Source organism: Chiloscyllium punctatum, chromosome 45 (genome assembly GCF_047496795.1).
Source record: "Chiloscyllium punctatum isolate Juve2018m chromosome 45, sChiPun1.3, whole genome shotgun sequence".
NCBI classification, from domain to species: Eukaryota; Metazoa; Chordata; class Chondrichthyes; order Orectolobiformes; family Hemiscylliidae; genus Chiloscyllium; species Chiloscyllium punctatum.
The window spans coordinates 22,712,591-22,727,775 of NC_092783.1; the positions used below are offsets into that span (position 1 = coordinate 22,712,591).

Sequence of the window (15,185 nt, forward strand, 5' to 3'; positions counted from 1 at the left end):
TATATGAATAGGAAGGGTTTAGGGGGATATGGGCCAAGTGCTAGCAAATGTGACGAGATTAATTTAGAATATCTGATTGGTGTGGACGAGTAAAGGGTCTGTTTCCGTGCTGTGCATCTCGATGGCTATGACAGAAGGAATGGTGTCTTGGGACACAGACAGAGGGAACTGATAAACTAACCAGAAGTGACAGGAAATGCCTATCTTTCTTAAAACATCAAGTTTTCCTCATAAGTGTTTTATCTGAAGGCAAGACAGAAGCAGATTCAAGACTGACTTTTAAAAGGAAGTTCAATATATGAGAGTGCAACATGCTCCTTCAAAACTGGCAGAGTGAAGTAACTAATTTCCCTCAGGATTGTGTTATTTTACTATTCTGTGCCTGATTAGAACAGGTTCCGTAAAAGAACCGATGAAACTGAAACTGTCGGCCTTCTGTTTCTCTGTTTGCTGATTGAGTCACCGTGACAACGGCCTCTACTTCCTGGTGAAGCTGGAACTATCATTGCCTATCGTGGGGAAGAGCAGAACTGGTTGGAGCAGATATGGGGAGGTAGTGGTGGGGGAGGGGAGCAATGGGAACTGAGAGTAATTACTGACAAGGAAGTAGATTGACTCATATATGGAAGCAATGGGAGAAGTGATAGCAATCACTGTTTGCAAGGTCAAAGAACAGCCTCTCTGCTCTAGAAGGTCAACTGCCAATGAGGAAACTCCACAGGAATTGTATTTAAAAATACAATGGCTAGATAAAACTCACAGACTCATTTAAATAGCTGAACCTCAAAAGTCCTTTGTATTTCTCAGAGATGTTCAATGTATTTTGGCACAGAACAGCAGTTCCAGTATCTTCGCAATATCTTTGCAGAGCAGATGATAAGTGGAGTTATTTATTTCTTCAGGTTTAACTGACTACAAAACCCTCTCTGTTAGGATTTGATAAATACCATTCACTGACAGGCTGGGGTGTGTCCCACTGACTGCTCTGTGTAGCAACCAGGGTTAGAGTCCATGGAATTGACTGACAATGGAAACCATTGGGAAACTTTCTGAAATTCCTCAGTATTAAACAGCTTAAACCAAGTTTTCCAGCAGCATTCTGTTTGCTGCTGTCTATTTTGCAATTCGCTCAGCCCCAGCTCACTGAGACCCGGCACTGTGCCGTTTATAGCAAGTACAGTGTGTTTTTTTACAAGACAGGCTGAACAACTAGAAATATAACTCAGTCTGATACAGGGTCTCAGTTAAGAAATATTTCTAAACGCTAATATTCTAATATCTCCCTTGTATACATCAATGGCAGCTGAAATGCAGCCAATTCTTCATTTAACAGCACCAAAAGGGTTTTTACAAATACATTAAGGACAAAAGGGTAACAAGGGAGAGAATAGGACCACACAAAGATCAGCAAGGCGGCCTTTGTGTGGAGCCGCAGAAAATGGGAGAGACAGTAAACGAGTATTGTGCATCAGTATTGACTGTGGAAAAGGATATGGGAAGGTATAGACTTTAGGGAAATAGATGGTGACATCTTGCAAAATGTCCAGATTACAGAGGAGGAAGTGCTGGATGTCTTGAAACGGGTAAAGGTGGATAAATCCCCAGGACCTGATCAGGTGTACCCGAGAACTCTGTGGGAAGCTAGAGAAGTGACTGCCGGGCCTCTTGCTGAGATATTTGTATCATCGATAGTCACAGGAGAAGTGCCAGAAGACTGGAGGTTGGCAAACGTGGTGCCACTGTTTAAGAAGGGTGGTAAAGTCAAGGGAACTATAGACCAGTGAGCCTGACGTTAGTGGTGGGTAAGTTGTTGGAGGGAATCCTGAGGGACAGGATGTATATGTATTTGGAAAGGCAAGTTCTGATTAGGGATTGTCACCATGGCTTTGTGTGTGGGAAATCATGTCTCACAAACTTGATTGAGTTTTTTGAAGTAACAAAGATGATTGATGAGGGCAGAAAGGTAGATGTGATCGATATGGCCTTCAGTCAGGCGTTTGACAAGGTTCCCCATGGGAGATGATTAGCAAGTTTAGATCTCACGGATACAGGGAGAACTAGCCATTTGGATACAGAACTGGCTCAAAGGTAGAAGACAGAGGGTGGTGGTGGAGGGTTGTTTTTCAGACTGGAGGCCTGTGACCAGTGGAGTGCCACAAGGATCGGTGCTGGGCCCTCTACTTTTTGTCATTTACATAAATGATTTGGATGCGAGCGTTAGAGGTACAGTTAGTAAGTTTGCAGATGACACCAAAATTGGAGGTGTAGTGGACAGCGAAGAGGGTTACCTCAGATTACAACAGGATCTTGACCAGATGGGCCAGTGGACTGAGAAGTGGCAAATGGAATTTAATTCAGATAAATGCGAGGTGCTGCATTTTGTGAAAGCAAATCTTAGCAGGATTTATACACTTAATGGTAAGGTCCTAGGGAGTGTTGCTGAACAAAGAGACCTTGGGAGTGCAGGTTCATTGCTCCTTGAAAGTGGAGTCACAGGTAGATAGGATAGTGAAGAAGACATTTGGTATGCTTTCCTTTATTAGTCAGAGTATTGAGTACAGGAGTTGGGAGGTCATGTTGGTTAGGCCACTGTTGAATATTGCGTGCAATTTTGGTCTCCTTCCTATCGGAAAGTTGTTGTGAAACTTGAAAGGGTTCAGAAAAGATTTACAAGGATGTTGCCAGGGTTGGAGGATCTGAGCTACAGGGAGAGGTTGTACAGGCTGGGGCTGTTTTCCTTGGAGCATCGGAGGCTGAGGGATGACCTTATAGAGGTTTACAAAATTAGAGGGGCATGGACAGGATAGATAGACAAAGTCTTTTCCCTGGGGTCAGGGAGTCCAGAAGTAGAGGGCATAGGTTTAGGGTGAGAGGGGAAAGATATAAAAGAGATCTAAGGGGCAACTTTTTCACACAGAGGGTGGTATGTGTATGGAATGAGCTGCCAGAGGAAGTGGTGGAGGCTGGTACAATTGCAACATTTAAAATGCATTTGGATGGATATATGAATAGGAAGGGTTTGGAGGGATATGGGCCAGGTGCTGACAGGTGGGACTAGTTTGGGTTGGGATATCTGGTCGGCATGGACAGGTTGGACCAAAGGGTCTGTTTCCATGCTGTACATCTGTATGACTCTATGAGAGGTCATTTTCCAGAGCAGTATTAAGGCAACCATGGTGTTATGACTGTGCTCTGTGCTAATGAATGAACATATTTGACACAGCAGCATTCAGTGAAAGCAAATTCAGGAACCTCAGTGAGAGCCAGGGTTAGATCAGATTGGCTTTTAGAGACTATGTGGGGATCATGAAGTCATTTGTCATACTGAGTTTTTCTCAGAATGTTCCAATGCGTTTCAGTGACAATGAATTAATTTGAAGTATACTTGTGGCTGCGGGAGACACCAGCACATCAGTAAGTGAGTGGACAAGCTGTTTTTGGTCATGTTGGTTGAGGAGGGTCAGCTAAAATGGCGGAAGAATGACAGATTCCAGCTTAACATCTCACCTGAAAGGGGTCTCAGGCAGCGCAATATTCTCTCAACATCCTGCTAAACATTCGGTCTGAAATGCACAAACATGGTCTATCAAGCCTGCTCCACCATTCAATAAGATCATGGCGATAGATTTTAACCTTAACTCTACATTCCTGTATATCCCCGAAAATCTTTTATCCCCTTGCTAGATTCTATCTACCTCCGCCTTAAAAATATTGAAAGATTCTGCACCAACTACCTTTTGAGGAAAAGACTTCCAGAGGACCCCACCCCCTGAAAAAAATGCTTCCATATCTCAGTCTTAAATGGGCGACCATTAACTTTTAAATTATGCACCGAGTTCTAGATTCTCCCATGAGAAGAAACATTCATATCCACCCAGTCAAGTCCTCTCAGTATCCTATATGTTTAAATTCAGTCACCTTTAACTCTTGTAAACTCCACAGTATATAGGCTTAGTCTGTCTAGTGTTTCCTCATAAGGCAATAAGCTTATTCCAGATACCAGTCTGTAAACCTTCTCTAAACTGCTTCTAATACATTAATATCCTTCTATAAGTATGGTGACTAGTCTTGTACACAGTACTCCAGATGGGGTTTCACTAATGCTCTCAAAGTATCACCTCCCTACTCTTGCAATCAATTCCCCTCATAATATACATTACATTTATAGAAAACATTTTATTAACAAGCACCTATGCGACCAGATTGATCAAATATTCCAGTTGATCAAGAGGTCATAGTCATATAATCAGTGTAAGTACACACAATAGCTAATAGATACATCGTGCAGGGGATATACACATGACTGTTATATTTTATTTACAGCATAAATCACTGAAATAATAATACAACTTTGCCTTAAATAAATATTATTGGCAGAATTCCTTTTCACTCACACTCAACTGATTACTTGGACGTTGTGATAATACAGTAAGCTTCCGGTATTTGAGCTACTGTATATTATTTTTGCCGGATTATCGAGAGTGCCAGTTAAAACAAGGTTTGCTGTTTTTGCTTTCCCGATTACTTGCTGCACCTGCACCTACCCTTCTGTGATTCATGCACTAGGGCACTCAGATCCCTCTGCATTTCAGAGCTCTGCAGTCTCTCATTATTTTGATAAAATGCTTCTTATTTATTCTTACCCATAGACTCAAATCTATCGAGTGTGTCTTTGGCAGGGAACTGATTCACAACTGAGGGGTTTTAGTCACTAATGTGACTAATGCTTAGGCTGGTTTCTTCAAGCCATTGTCTTAGGGACAGTCTTCCAATCCTTGTGGGGCAGTGACAGAAATACCATGGTATCTTGGAGGAGACACTTGATCCTCTCTGCATCCTTTCTCTCAAATAGCTGCAATGTCATAAAATCCATTCTATCCCAAGTGGTGGGAATGTCTCAGTTGTAGGATTCTGTATGAGCGAGCTTTGAGAAGATTGTTAGCTCAGGTTGAGGTTCTGGAGGTAGATTTGCTCGCTGAGCTGCAAGGTTCATTTCCAGACATTTCATTACCTTACTAGGTAACATCTTCAGTAGGCCTCAGGCAAAGTGATGCTGAAAATTCCTGCTTTCTATTTATATGTTTGGGTCTCTTTGGGTTGGTGATATGATTTCCTGTGAAGTCACTTCCTGTTCCTTTTCTCAGTGGGTGGTAAATGGGGACTAACACATTGAGTTCGACTCCATCATCCACCACTGAGAAAAGGAACAGGAAGTGACATCACCACAGGAAATGACATCACAAACCCAAACATATAAATAGACATCAGAACTTTTCGGCATCGCTTTGCCTGAGGCCCACTGAAGATGTTACCTAGTAGGGTAACGAAATGTTTAGAAATGAACCTTGTAGCTCAGGATTTTGTATGAATTTCTAGCCAAGCATAGAGATCTTTGAAGTGAAAATGGTGGCTACTGAAATGGCGACCCAAGTAGAATATTATTTTATGGAGGCTGGGATGTTAAATGTCTTCAAAGCAGAGACTGACAAATTCTTAATCTCACAAGGAATTAAGGGATATGGGGAGAGTGCGGGTAAGTGGCGTTGAAATGCCCATCAGCCATGATTGAATGGTGGAGTGGACTCGATGGGCCAAATGGCCTTACTTCCACTCTATTTCTTATGGTGTTATGGTCTTACATTCTCTGGAAGGAAAGGGACATCTCGCCCTTGTTTGACGCCTATTTTTTAAAATAAAATGCCTTGTCAGGCTGAAGTTGATTTAACTGCTACTACAATGAAGTAAGCTCACCACAGTGAGGTACAGACAAGGGAGTTTCCATGGTGACTGTCCCACTACAGAGAGATATGACAATCAATAACCTGCCCTTTTGTGACAGATTTCCTTTGTCCTCAGAAAAATCTGTTTGAAACTGGAGGTCCATGTTAACACCATCCCCTGTTGGTCATGGGAGAGAGATTGGGAATGGATGAGAGAGATAGAAATTAAGTGCGGCCTTTGCCCACTCATTGTTTTGAACTAGTGAGGCTAGTTACAATTTTAAATGACAGACTTGAATTGAATTGAATTGAATTTACTGTCATGTGTACAGAGACACAGTGAAAAGCTTTGTCTTACAAACAATACAGGCAGATCACAGAGTTAAGTAGCATAGATAAGTAAAGAATAGGTAAACAGCGGCAAATACAAAAACACAGTACAGGCGAATGTTAAGAGTTTGAGAGTCCATTCAGTATTCTAACAACAGCAGGGTAGAAACTGTTTTGAAACCGGCTGGTGCATGTTCAGGCTTCTGTACCTTCTCCCCGATGGTAGAGGTTGTAGAGAAACATTACCAGAGTGGGATGAATCTTTGAGAATGCTGGCGGCCTTTCCTTGACAGTGGGCCTGGTAAATGGATTCTATAGATTGGAGGTTGGTCTTTGTGATTGTCCGGGCCGAGTTCACCACTCTCTGTAACCATCTTCGATCTTGAATGGTACAGTTGCCATACCAGGTAGTGACACATCCAGACAGAATGCTCTCGATGGCGCACCTATAAAAGTTGCCAAGGGTACTCGTTGTCATGCTAAATTTCTTCAGCTGCCTGAGGAAGAAGAGACAGTGTTGGGCCTTTGTAACCAGTGCGTCCACATGAAGAGTCCACGAAAGCTTATTGTGGATGACCACTCCCAGGAGCTTGACACTCTCGACTCGTTCCACCTCTGTGTTGTTAATGTGTAGGAGGGCATGAGTAACATCCTGCCTAAAGTCAAAAATGAGTTCTTAGTTTTTGCTGGCATTGAGAGCTAAGTTGTTTCAGTGCACCATTTTTCCAGGTCTTCCACCTCCCATCTGTAGTCTGTTTTGTTGCCATCTGAGATTTGACTGACATGGTGGTGTCATCAGCAAACTTGTAATGGCATTAGTCTGGTATTTGGTGACACAGCCATGGGTATACAGTGAGTACAGTAGGGGGCTGAGTACACACCCCTCGGGGGAACCAGTGTCGAGTGTTAGTGAGGATGAAATATTGTCCCAAATCTTCACTGATTGTGGCCTGTCAGTCAGGAAACTGAGGATCCAGTTGCAGAGAGTGGGGCTTAGTCCAAGATCACTGAGTTTAGTAATTAGTTTCAAGGGGATAATAGTGTTGAAGGCTGAACTGTAGTCAATGAGTCGGATTCTTACATAGCTGTTCTTGGTGTCAAGACGTTCTAGGGAGGAGTGAAATGCAAGTGATAAGGCATCTGGCGAGGATCTGTTGATCCAATAGGCAAGTTGGAGTGGGTCATGAGTAGTGGGGAGCCTCGAGTTGATTAATGCCATGACCAGCCTTTCAAAGCACTTCATGCCCACCGAAGTTAGGGCCACTGGGTGGTGGTGATTGAGACATGCTGCATGAGCCTTCTTAGGCACAGGGATGATGTTACCCCTCTGGAAACAGGCAGGGACAGTGGACTGCTGCAGGGAGAGGTTGAAGATGTTCGAGGAGACCTCTGCCAGTTGATCTGTGCTTGCTCTTAGTGCACGGCCTGGTACTCCGTCTGCACTGAGGGCTACTTTTTGTTAGCAAGGGTTAAAAAAGAAAAGGTATTTCCTTAAATCACAGGAAAGAGCAGCAGGAATAACGTCCAATGTGACAGAGACAAACACAAGGAAAGAAGACAGAAATATAATATATAGAAGCAGAAATAGTCCATTCAGCCCATTGAGTTCCATTCAGTGTGATCATGGCTGATCTGATAATCCTCAACTCCACTTTCCAATCACCCTGGATTCCCTTCCTGTCTGTATCAATCTTTTAGATTGGAACAGGACCTCAGACATCAGTATGACACGGAGTTTTAAATGGGCTTGAACTGATTTGACAGTTTTGTTTTAGTTCCCTCAACGAGTTCTTTATATTTTTATTTGTATGCATTTCTAATCAATTGGGCTGTAATTATCAATGTTTGCAGTGTCTGCCTTTGAAAAATGGGTTTCCCATGGCTCACTCTTCAATCCTCTTGTTTATATTGCACAGTCCAACTTCAGAGTCACTGCTATCATTCCCACATTTCCTTGGGTCCTTGAATAAACCTGCTCAGGTCCCAGTTCTCTGTCTACCTTGGACTGGGCATGAGTGAAAGTCACGTAGGGAGGATATGACCTTGAGTGATGCTGTGTATTGACCTTTTCCCCATCCTGGAAGTGGGATCTCCCAGGAAATTGTCTGATGGATACAATCATACCTTCGAAAGGGTTGTGGAGAGTTCCAGGGGAGGTGTGCATGGCCTGTTGTGCTGGCACATTCACGATGAAATTCCTTTGTGCAAAGTTTCTGTAGTTATTGATCTGTTGCAGTATTTCATACAGCACGTCCCCTAAAAGAGAAATCGAATTAAAACCCTTTGTATTGGAGGATTTCTGGGTTTTTCCAACAGTCTCAATGGCAATTGTCTTTGAGCCAATCTCAGTTCTACTGCCCTCATTGCAGAACAGCCTACAGGCATGGCATCAATATTTCCATGAGGCATGATCCATGGACAAGGCACACAGGGTCAGAGACATGGAATTAACCCGCAACCGCAGGTCGGCCTTTGTGGTTTTGCTACACCATGGTCTACTTTGACACAAAGCAAAGAAAGATTCTGCCCTTCCTCGCCTCACTCCTGATCCCATGGGGGGAAAGGTTCCCAAATCCTGACCATTTTAGCTCCAGATAATATTCTGGACCCAGCCACTGGAAACACAGGGGCAACACGAAGAAGGAACCTTTCAATATATTGTCCTTCCTTTTCGAGTAAGATGTTCCTAATCTCCTTTCTAAAGGCAGCAGTTCTTACACCACGACTGTAATGTGTCTTGAGTTGTTACAGTGTGATACTATTCCAAAATACCTAACATACGTCCACCTCATACAAGGGCTTCTGACCAATGGAGTGAGAGTCTCTTCAATCTGGTACTTACACCCTTCCCCCACAAGAGAATTAAGGAATCTTACCGAAACAACATTAAATTCTGAATTGTGACATCGTGGACATGGTCAGGCAGAGAGCAGGATGCTAAAGTTTTGTGACCGTGGCCTTAGAACCAATGGTTAGGAAACTCCTTTACATTTATTAGCATGTCATACATACTCATTAAGACCCTAGTTCCACTGAAATTACATTCCCAGGCAAAATGTCTTTGGACACAACAGGAAACACAGGTTTTCAAAGCTGACCGTATTGAAGAGGGATGTACCTGGCAGGTAGACTTCTTCCAGTTCATCTTGATCTTTCCTCACAGCTGAGCACTTCAACGTCAGATATTTGAGTAATGTAACCCAGCAGCTGTAGTAGTATTGCTAAGGAGGAGGAATGCCCAGTGCCAAGAGAACAAGAGGGGGAGCCGGGGTCTTCAGTGCCATTAAGCAGCGTACTGGGAGAGGGTACACTGACAGCTCCTCTTTCCCCGCAGGGATGAGTGAAAGACAGTGCAGGAGGACTCCCCAGAACACCGTCACCTACATCTGCCACCTTCTGCAGTCAGATCTGTAACCCTGCGGTGCAGGAGGCAGCGCTGTCCCTGCGGTGCGGGAGGCTATGTAGCAACATAGAGAATTGAACACCTGAAACCCAAATCTCAAGTTGAAGATCCCACTTTCTGGAGGTGATGCTCCTCTCAGAGGGCAGCAGAGGATCACCATCTCAATGCTCTTGGTACTGCTTCCCAGTGATGCGAGTGTGTGGGGTGATCAGGCACAGGGTCACCTACAAGGAACACAGAGAAGAGCAAAGGCTGGCCAAACCACACTGTCACCTTACTAAATGCTGTCTTTGTGCTCAGTGTCAGGTTGGACAGAATTGACACCTGTCTCTGCGAAGTGTCTTCAACAATCTTTCTCTGCTCTGTCCCTGTGCCACCCTTGCTGGCACAGCTGAGATGGAGAATGCCTGCTGACCAGCCTGGCTTGTTCAGGTGCCCCTGGTGTGCACCCTTTGGGGGTCGTGGGCCCAGAAGACTCTCCTGGTCAGGTTCAGCTGCAACAGGCTGCCCTGGTGAAGATGAGGGGGGGGGCGGGGGGAAAGGGTCCCTGGTTGAGGGGAAGCTGATGTTGCACAGCACATCTGCACTGTCCCAAGGTGAACATCCTTATCTCTCCTCCTCCTGTCAATGCACAATGGGAAGTCCATCAGCCCTTGAGGTGATTGGGATAGATAGACTATCGTGTACAAGTCCGGTCAGCTTGCTACAGGAAGAAAATTATTGAACTGGAAAGGATGCAAAAACAAATTACAAGGATGTTGCCGGGACTGGAGAGTTTGCGTTATGGGGAGAGGCTGGATAGGATGAGACTTTTTCCCTGAAGCATCGGAGGGTGAGGGGTGACCTGATAGAGGTTTGTAAAATCATGAGAGGCATGGATAGGGTGATTGGCCAAGGTCTTTTCTCCAGGGTAGGAGAGTCTAAAACTAGAGGTTGAAGAGGAGAGGGAAAATATTTAAAATAAATCTGAGGGGCAACTTTCTCACACAGAGGATGGTACGTGTATGGAATGGGCTGCCAGAGGTGGTGGAGGTAGCTGGTACAATCACAATATTTAAAACACATTTGGACAGATACTGTACATGGAGAGGAAAGGTTTAGATGGATATGGGACAAACACAGACTAATGAGAAGCGATTAATTCAGGATATCTTGTTGGCATGGATGAGTTGGACCGAAGGGTCTGTTTCTGAGCTGTATGACTCCACAACTCTCCAAGTGAGGTTAAGGTCCCTCAATCCCCTCTCAGAGTCACTGAATGAATGTATCCATGGAGCAATGGAGTTAAGGTCCAAGTACATGCTGATAGTTCTTGTGCACCTGTTTCTCCACAATGATCACCACCCGATCCAGGAAGGCAGCCACACACATGCACATCAGAGTCACAATATCTCCTTTGCCCTTCACCCCAGTCTCTGCATGATCTCTACCCTATCTGACACTGCTCCTCTGCTGGTCTTTATATCTCCTTTAGCTCATTCATTCATTCAGAGGAGCTGGTGGAGATGGGGACTGGAGAAGGGATGGTTTTCATTTCTTAATCCCCCTGGAGTGGGAGTGGGAGTGGGAGTGGGAGTGGATCAGATGCTGCACTGAAATACACAACCATTTTTGCAGCAGGAGCCGCCACTCTTAGGCAAGGAAGTATTGAGAATTTCCAGCTTGCTGTTACAACTGGAAGGAGCAAATTGGAAGCTTTCTCACTTGTTGGGCATTAATGTTCCCTGGGCAGCTCACCAGCCTGTCCCTCAAAGTGTTCAGGAGCCTTATACCATCCATACCACACTCCATTGCCGAAACACTGGCACTGATTACACACGCGGATCTGATGGAGATTTCTGGTCCCAGCCTCCTGTGTGACAGCCCTCTGTCCTGCCAACCTTACTAAAGCTAACTCATACTCACAGCAGCACAAAACATTGAGGAGACAGTGGGATATACCCTGGCTGAGCACAGCAAATCATATCTTCTGCTTTTCACCACATGCCTTTCCCACCAGAATGAGCCCATGCTCACCAGTTCCCACTTTTATCTCTCTGAAAGCTCTGCTGATTTCTCTCTGCTGTCAATGCTGCTGCTTGGGGGCAGAGGGACTGTGCACATGTACAATCGCAGCATCACATGGCACAACACAGACTAGCAGAGGCTCGGGGAAAGGTGGCACTGCCCATTGGCCTTAACATCACATGGCAGTATGGAGTCAGCCCGCTGAGTGTCAGCAATGCACTGACAATTTACCTCTTCCTGCCATGGTCATTAAAAAGCAATTCAACTCAAAATGAACAACTCTGGAGAAAGTTTAGCTCAGTTTGATCAAAGAGAGTCAGGCAAAGCAAAAGGAGGACAGTAATGCTCAGGAAAAAAAGAAATGGGAGGGGAGAGATTTTGCAAAATCTGGACAAACATGTCCAGAATGAAGCTTTAGGATGTCAGACAGGTTGTGTTGGAAGTCTTTTTCCCTGGAATAGTTGAATGATATCCTGATGAAATGGTCGCCATCTCTTTGGGATGGGGGCCTGTGGTGTGGGCCAGGGAACAGCCTTGGTTGTCGCTGAGAAGCGCTCTGAGCCAGTGCTCCCTGTGTGAGGGAAGGACTGGGGGACTTGTATCCATACGTGCACAATCGCATCTCAACAAAGGGGGCCTAGCACAAGTGCGAGACATCCCGATTACATGAGCAAGTAATGACAACGACCTTTGCCTACCACCTTGGTGTTTCTCGGAACAGTAACTTCCTGGACTCAAAGTCGTCTCAGAAGTTCAACTGTCATGTTTTCAATTTACATGCTTCACCTTAGCAACCTCATGAGACATGAATCAGCATCTTTACTGCACTGAGGAAACCATGTACAGTTTCACGAGCATCACTCATAACCTTGTCCCACTCTCTGGGTCATCATATTGTTTGTCTGACATCAACAGAGCAACTATTTCTTTCAGCTAAACACTGTTAAGACCAAAGCCATAGCCTTTGGTCCCTCCACCACAACTTCCCTCAAACCACATCCCTGGATTCATCCAGACTGTTTTAAATATCGTTATCTAATTGACCCCAAGTTGACCTTCCAACTCCATATTCCTCTCGAACCTCCAGCCTCAAATCTCTGTTTTTGTTTACCTTTCACATTTAAAACATCCAGCCTTCTGTTGTCCCTCACTGTCACTTTAACTTTCTCCAGAAATCTAACACAACTGCCTACACCATCCTTGAACTTTCTGTTCCTCTAATGCTGGTCTCTCATGAAGCTCCCAATCTCAGTGCTTTTGCTTTCAATTTTCAGCTCCTTTGCTCTTGAATGTCTTCCACTTTGGGTCAGTGTCCTTTTGTCGCCATTAGACCTGCATGAGACACTTTGAGGTGTTTTGAGAGATGTAATTATCGTTAAACCCAAGATCAGCATTCAAATCCTATCCTCATAAATTTGATATATTCCAGACTGGAACACAGAACTGTCATCCCTGTACATGATTTTTCCAGATTAATACACAAAGCTTTTATCCTCAGATATTGAATATACTTTAGATTGGTGCATGGAACTGTTATTGGTGTGTACACAATATACACTGATTCAGATTGATACACTGAACTATCGTCCCCGTATCCACAACATTTATGAGATCGGGGTACATTGAACTATTGTCCCCATATATTCCTGACTGGGACATTATGTTATTTTCTGTTTATAAACACTGGCTCTAGAATCTATAAGCCTTACAAAGAGCACAGAAACAGACCTTTCAGCCCAACTCATCCATGAACTAGTACTGTTTGGTTGCATTTCACCCATATCCCTCTAAACCTTTCGTATCCATTTACTTGTCCACATGCCTTTTAAATGTTGTTCTTGTACCAGCCTCCACCACTTCCTTCGGCAGCTTCCTATGTCTCGCCCTCTGTGTGAAAACGTTGTCTCTCAGATCTCTTTTAAATATTTCCCCTCTCAGCTTAAACCTCTCATTTTGGACCCCCACCTTACCTGGGGAAAAGGCCTTGGTTCTTAACCTTATCTATATCCCTCATGACTTTATAAACCTTTGTAATGTCAGCTCTCAGCCCAGTGAAAGTCCCAGCCTCTCCTAATAAAGAACATCCTCATGAATCCTTTTTGTCCCCTTTTCCAGTTGAATAACATCTTTCCTACATCACAGCAAATTCTGAAGGAAACCTCTGAATGGCTCTTACCTGAACTGGGACAGCGGTTCCTGAAGTCTTCCTTGGTGAGCAAGCACAGAGCTTTCCCATTCATTTCAAACTTGCTCTCCTCAATAAAACGCAGGGAATATTCTCTCTCTGCCCATTTCAGCCACTGTGTAACGTCTGCCTTGCTCCATAGTGATGGCTGCATTTCTGTCACAAATCAACAACACAAAACCACTGTTTACAGAAGTATCCACACTCCCACAGAAAATATGTCGGTGTAGCTTCCTAAAGTGTAGAAGATCAACGTGCAGTGACTTCAGATCAATTGGAACAGACAATGGAACACATGCAGTCGACCAGAAGAATCCAAATTCTGATCAGAATGATAGCACGTTAGTTATGTCACTGGATTATAATTCAAATGTATGGGTGAATGCTCTGGGGAAATTAATTCAAATCCTCTTATTCTACTGTGAACTGAAGAAATATGGAGTAAAAAGTCAATCTCAGATCTGGTGACCATGAAACTGTCAAATTGTTTCAAAGCCTTATCTGGTTTGAATATCTTTTCAAGAAGAAAATCCCCTCCAACTGACACAGAATTCACACTCTCAAACTCTCTTTGAAACGGTCTCAGTGAAGCACTCAATCAGCCACGTCAAACTACTCCAAACGCATCGCAAAAGCAGAAAACCTGGACAATGGCCTGCAACCCAGTAACATTTTTCAGTGAGTAGGTAAAGCTGCCCTGGTCCCAGAGGAATATAGGGCTTCTCTCTCTGTCTCTCTCTCTCAGAGAAATGATTGGTAATAGTGAGGAGGTACATGATCTCATGGTAACCTCTGCCAGTGTGGGAATTGAACCGACACTGCTGCTATTGCTTGGCAAACCAGCTGTCCGGCGAATTGACCCCCAACTCACCTCCTGGCTCCACAGTCTTCCTGCCATCTACAAGGTACAAGCTGAAAATGTGTTGCTGGAAAAGCGCAGCAGGTCAGGCAGCATCCAAGGAGCAGGAGAATCAATGTTTTGGGCATGAGCCCTTCTTCAGGAATGTATTCAGGAATACATCTACAAGGTACAAGTCAGGAATGTGATGGAATGCTCTCCACTTGGTTGGATAGGTGTGGGTCCAACAATAGTTAAACAACTCAACATCATCCAGGACAAAGGATCCTATTTGACTGGCACCTCACGTACCACCTTAAACATACTCATTCCACCACTGGCAGATGTACAATGTGCCATTGATAAGAAGCCCTGCAGCAATCACCAAAGTTCCTTAATCAACCTTTCATAACCTCCACAACCAGGCGAAAGAAGGCAACAGATACGTGGGAACACAGCCTACCTGCAATTTCCCATCCAAGCCACTCTCAATCCTGACTTGGAAACATTTAGAGTGAAAATCTAGACACGTCCTCCCTACCAGCACAGTGGCTCTACCTCCAGCACATGGACTGCAGAGAGTCACCACCAGATCTCAAGGGAAATTAGGAATGACTAATAAATATTGGCTTGATCAGCAAATGCCAACCTCCCACCAACTAATGACAAGAATTGCTGCCAATATTTATTCTCCCGAAAGCC

General features: G+C 44.3%; 1 protein-coding gene across 2 annotated transcripts in view; it reads right to left on the reverse strand.

The window, feature by feature from the left end:
- LOC140467221 (transcription factor ETV7-like) overlaps nucleotides 1-15,185 on the reverse strand; it is an 80,184-nt gene that overhangs the window by 38,662 nt on the left and 26,337 nt on the right. The window contains exons 3-4 of one of the 2 annotated variants that reach the window (XM_072563444.1): nucleotides 13,637-13,801; nucleotides 8,175-8,306 (exon numbers count right to left, since the gene is read on the reverse strand). In XM_072563444.1, the coding sequence (XP_072419545.1) occupies nucleotides 8,175-8,306; nucleotides 13,637-13,801 (297 nt within the window). The remainder of the gene's footprint in view (nucleotides 1-8,174; nucleotides 8,307-13,636; nucleotides 13,802-15,185) is intronic. The other variant, XM_072563445.1, reaches the window with a different exon arrangement.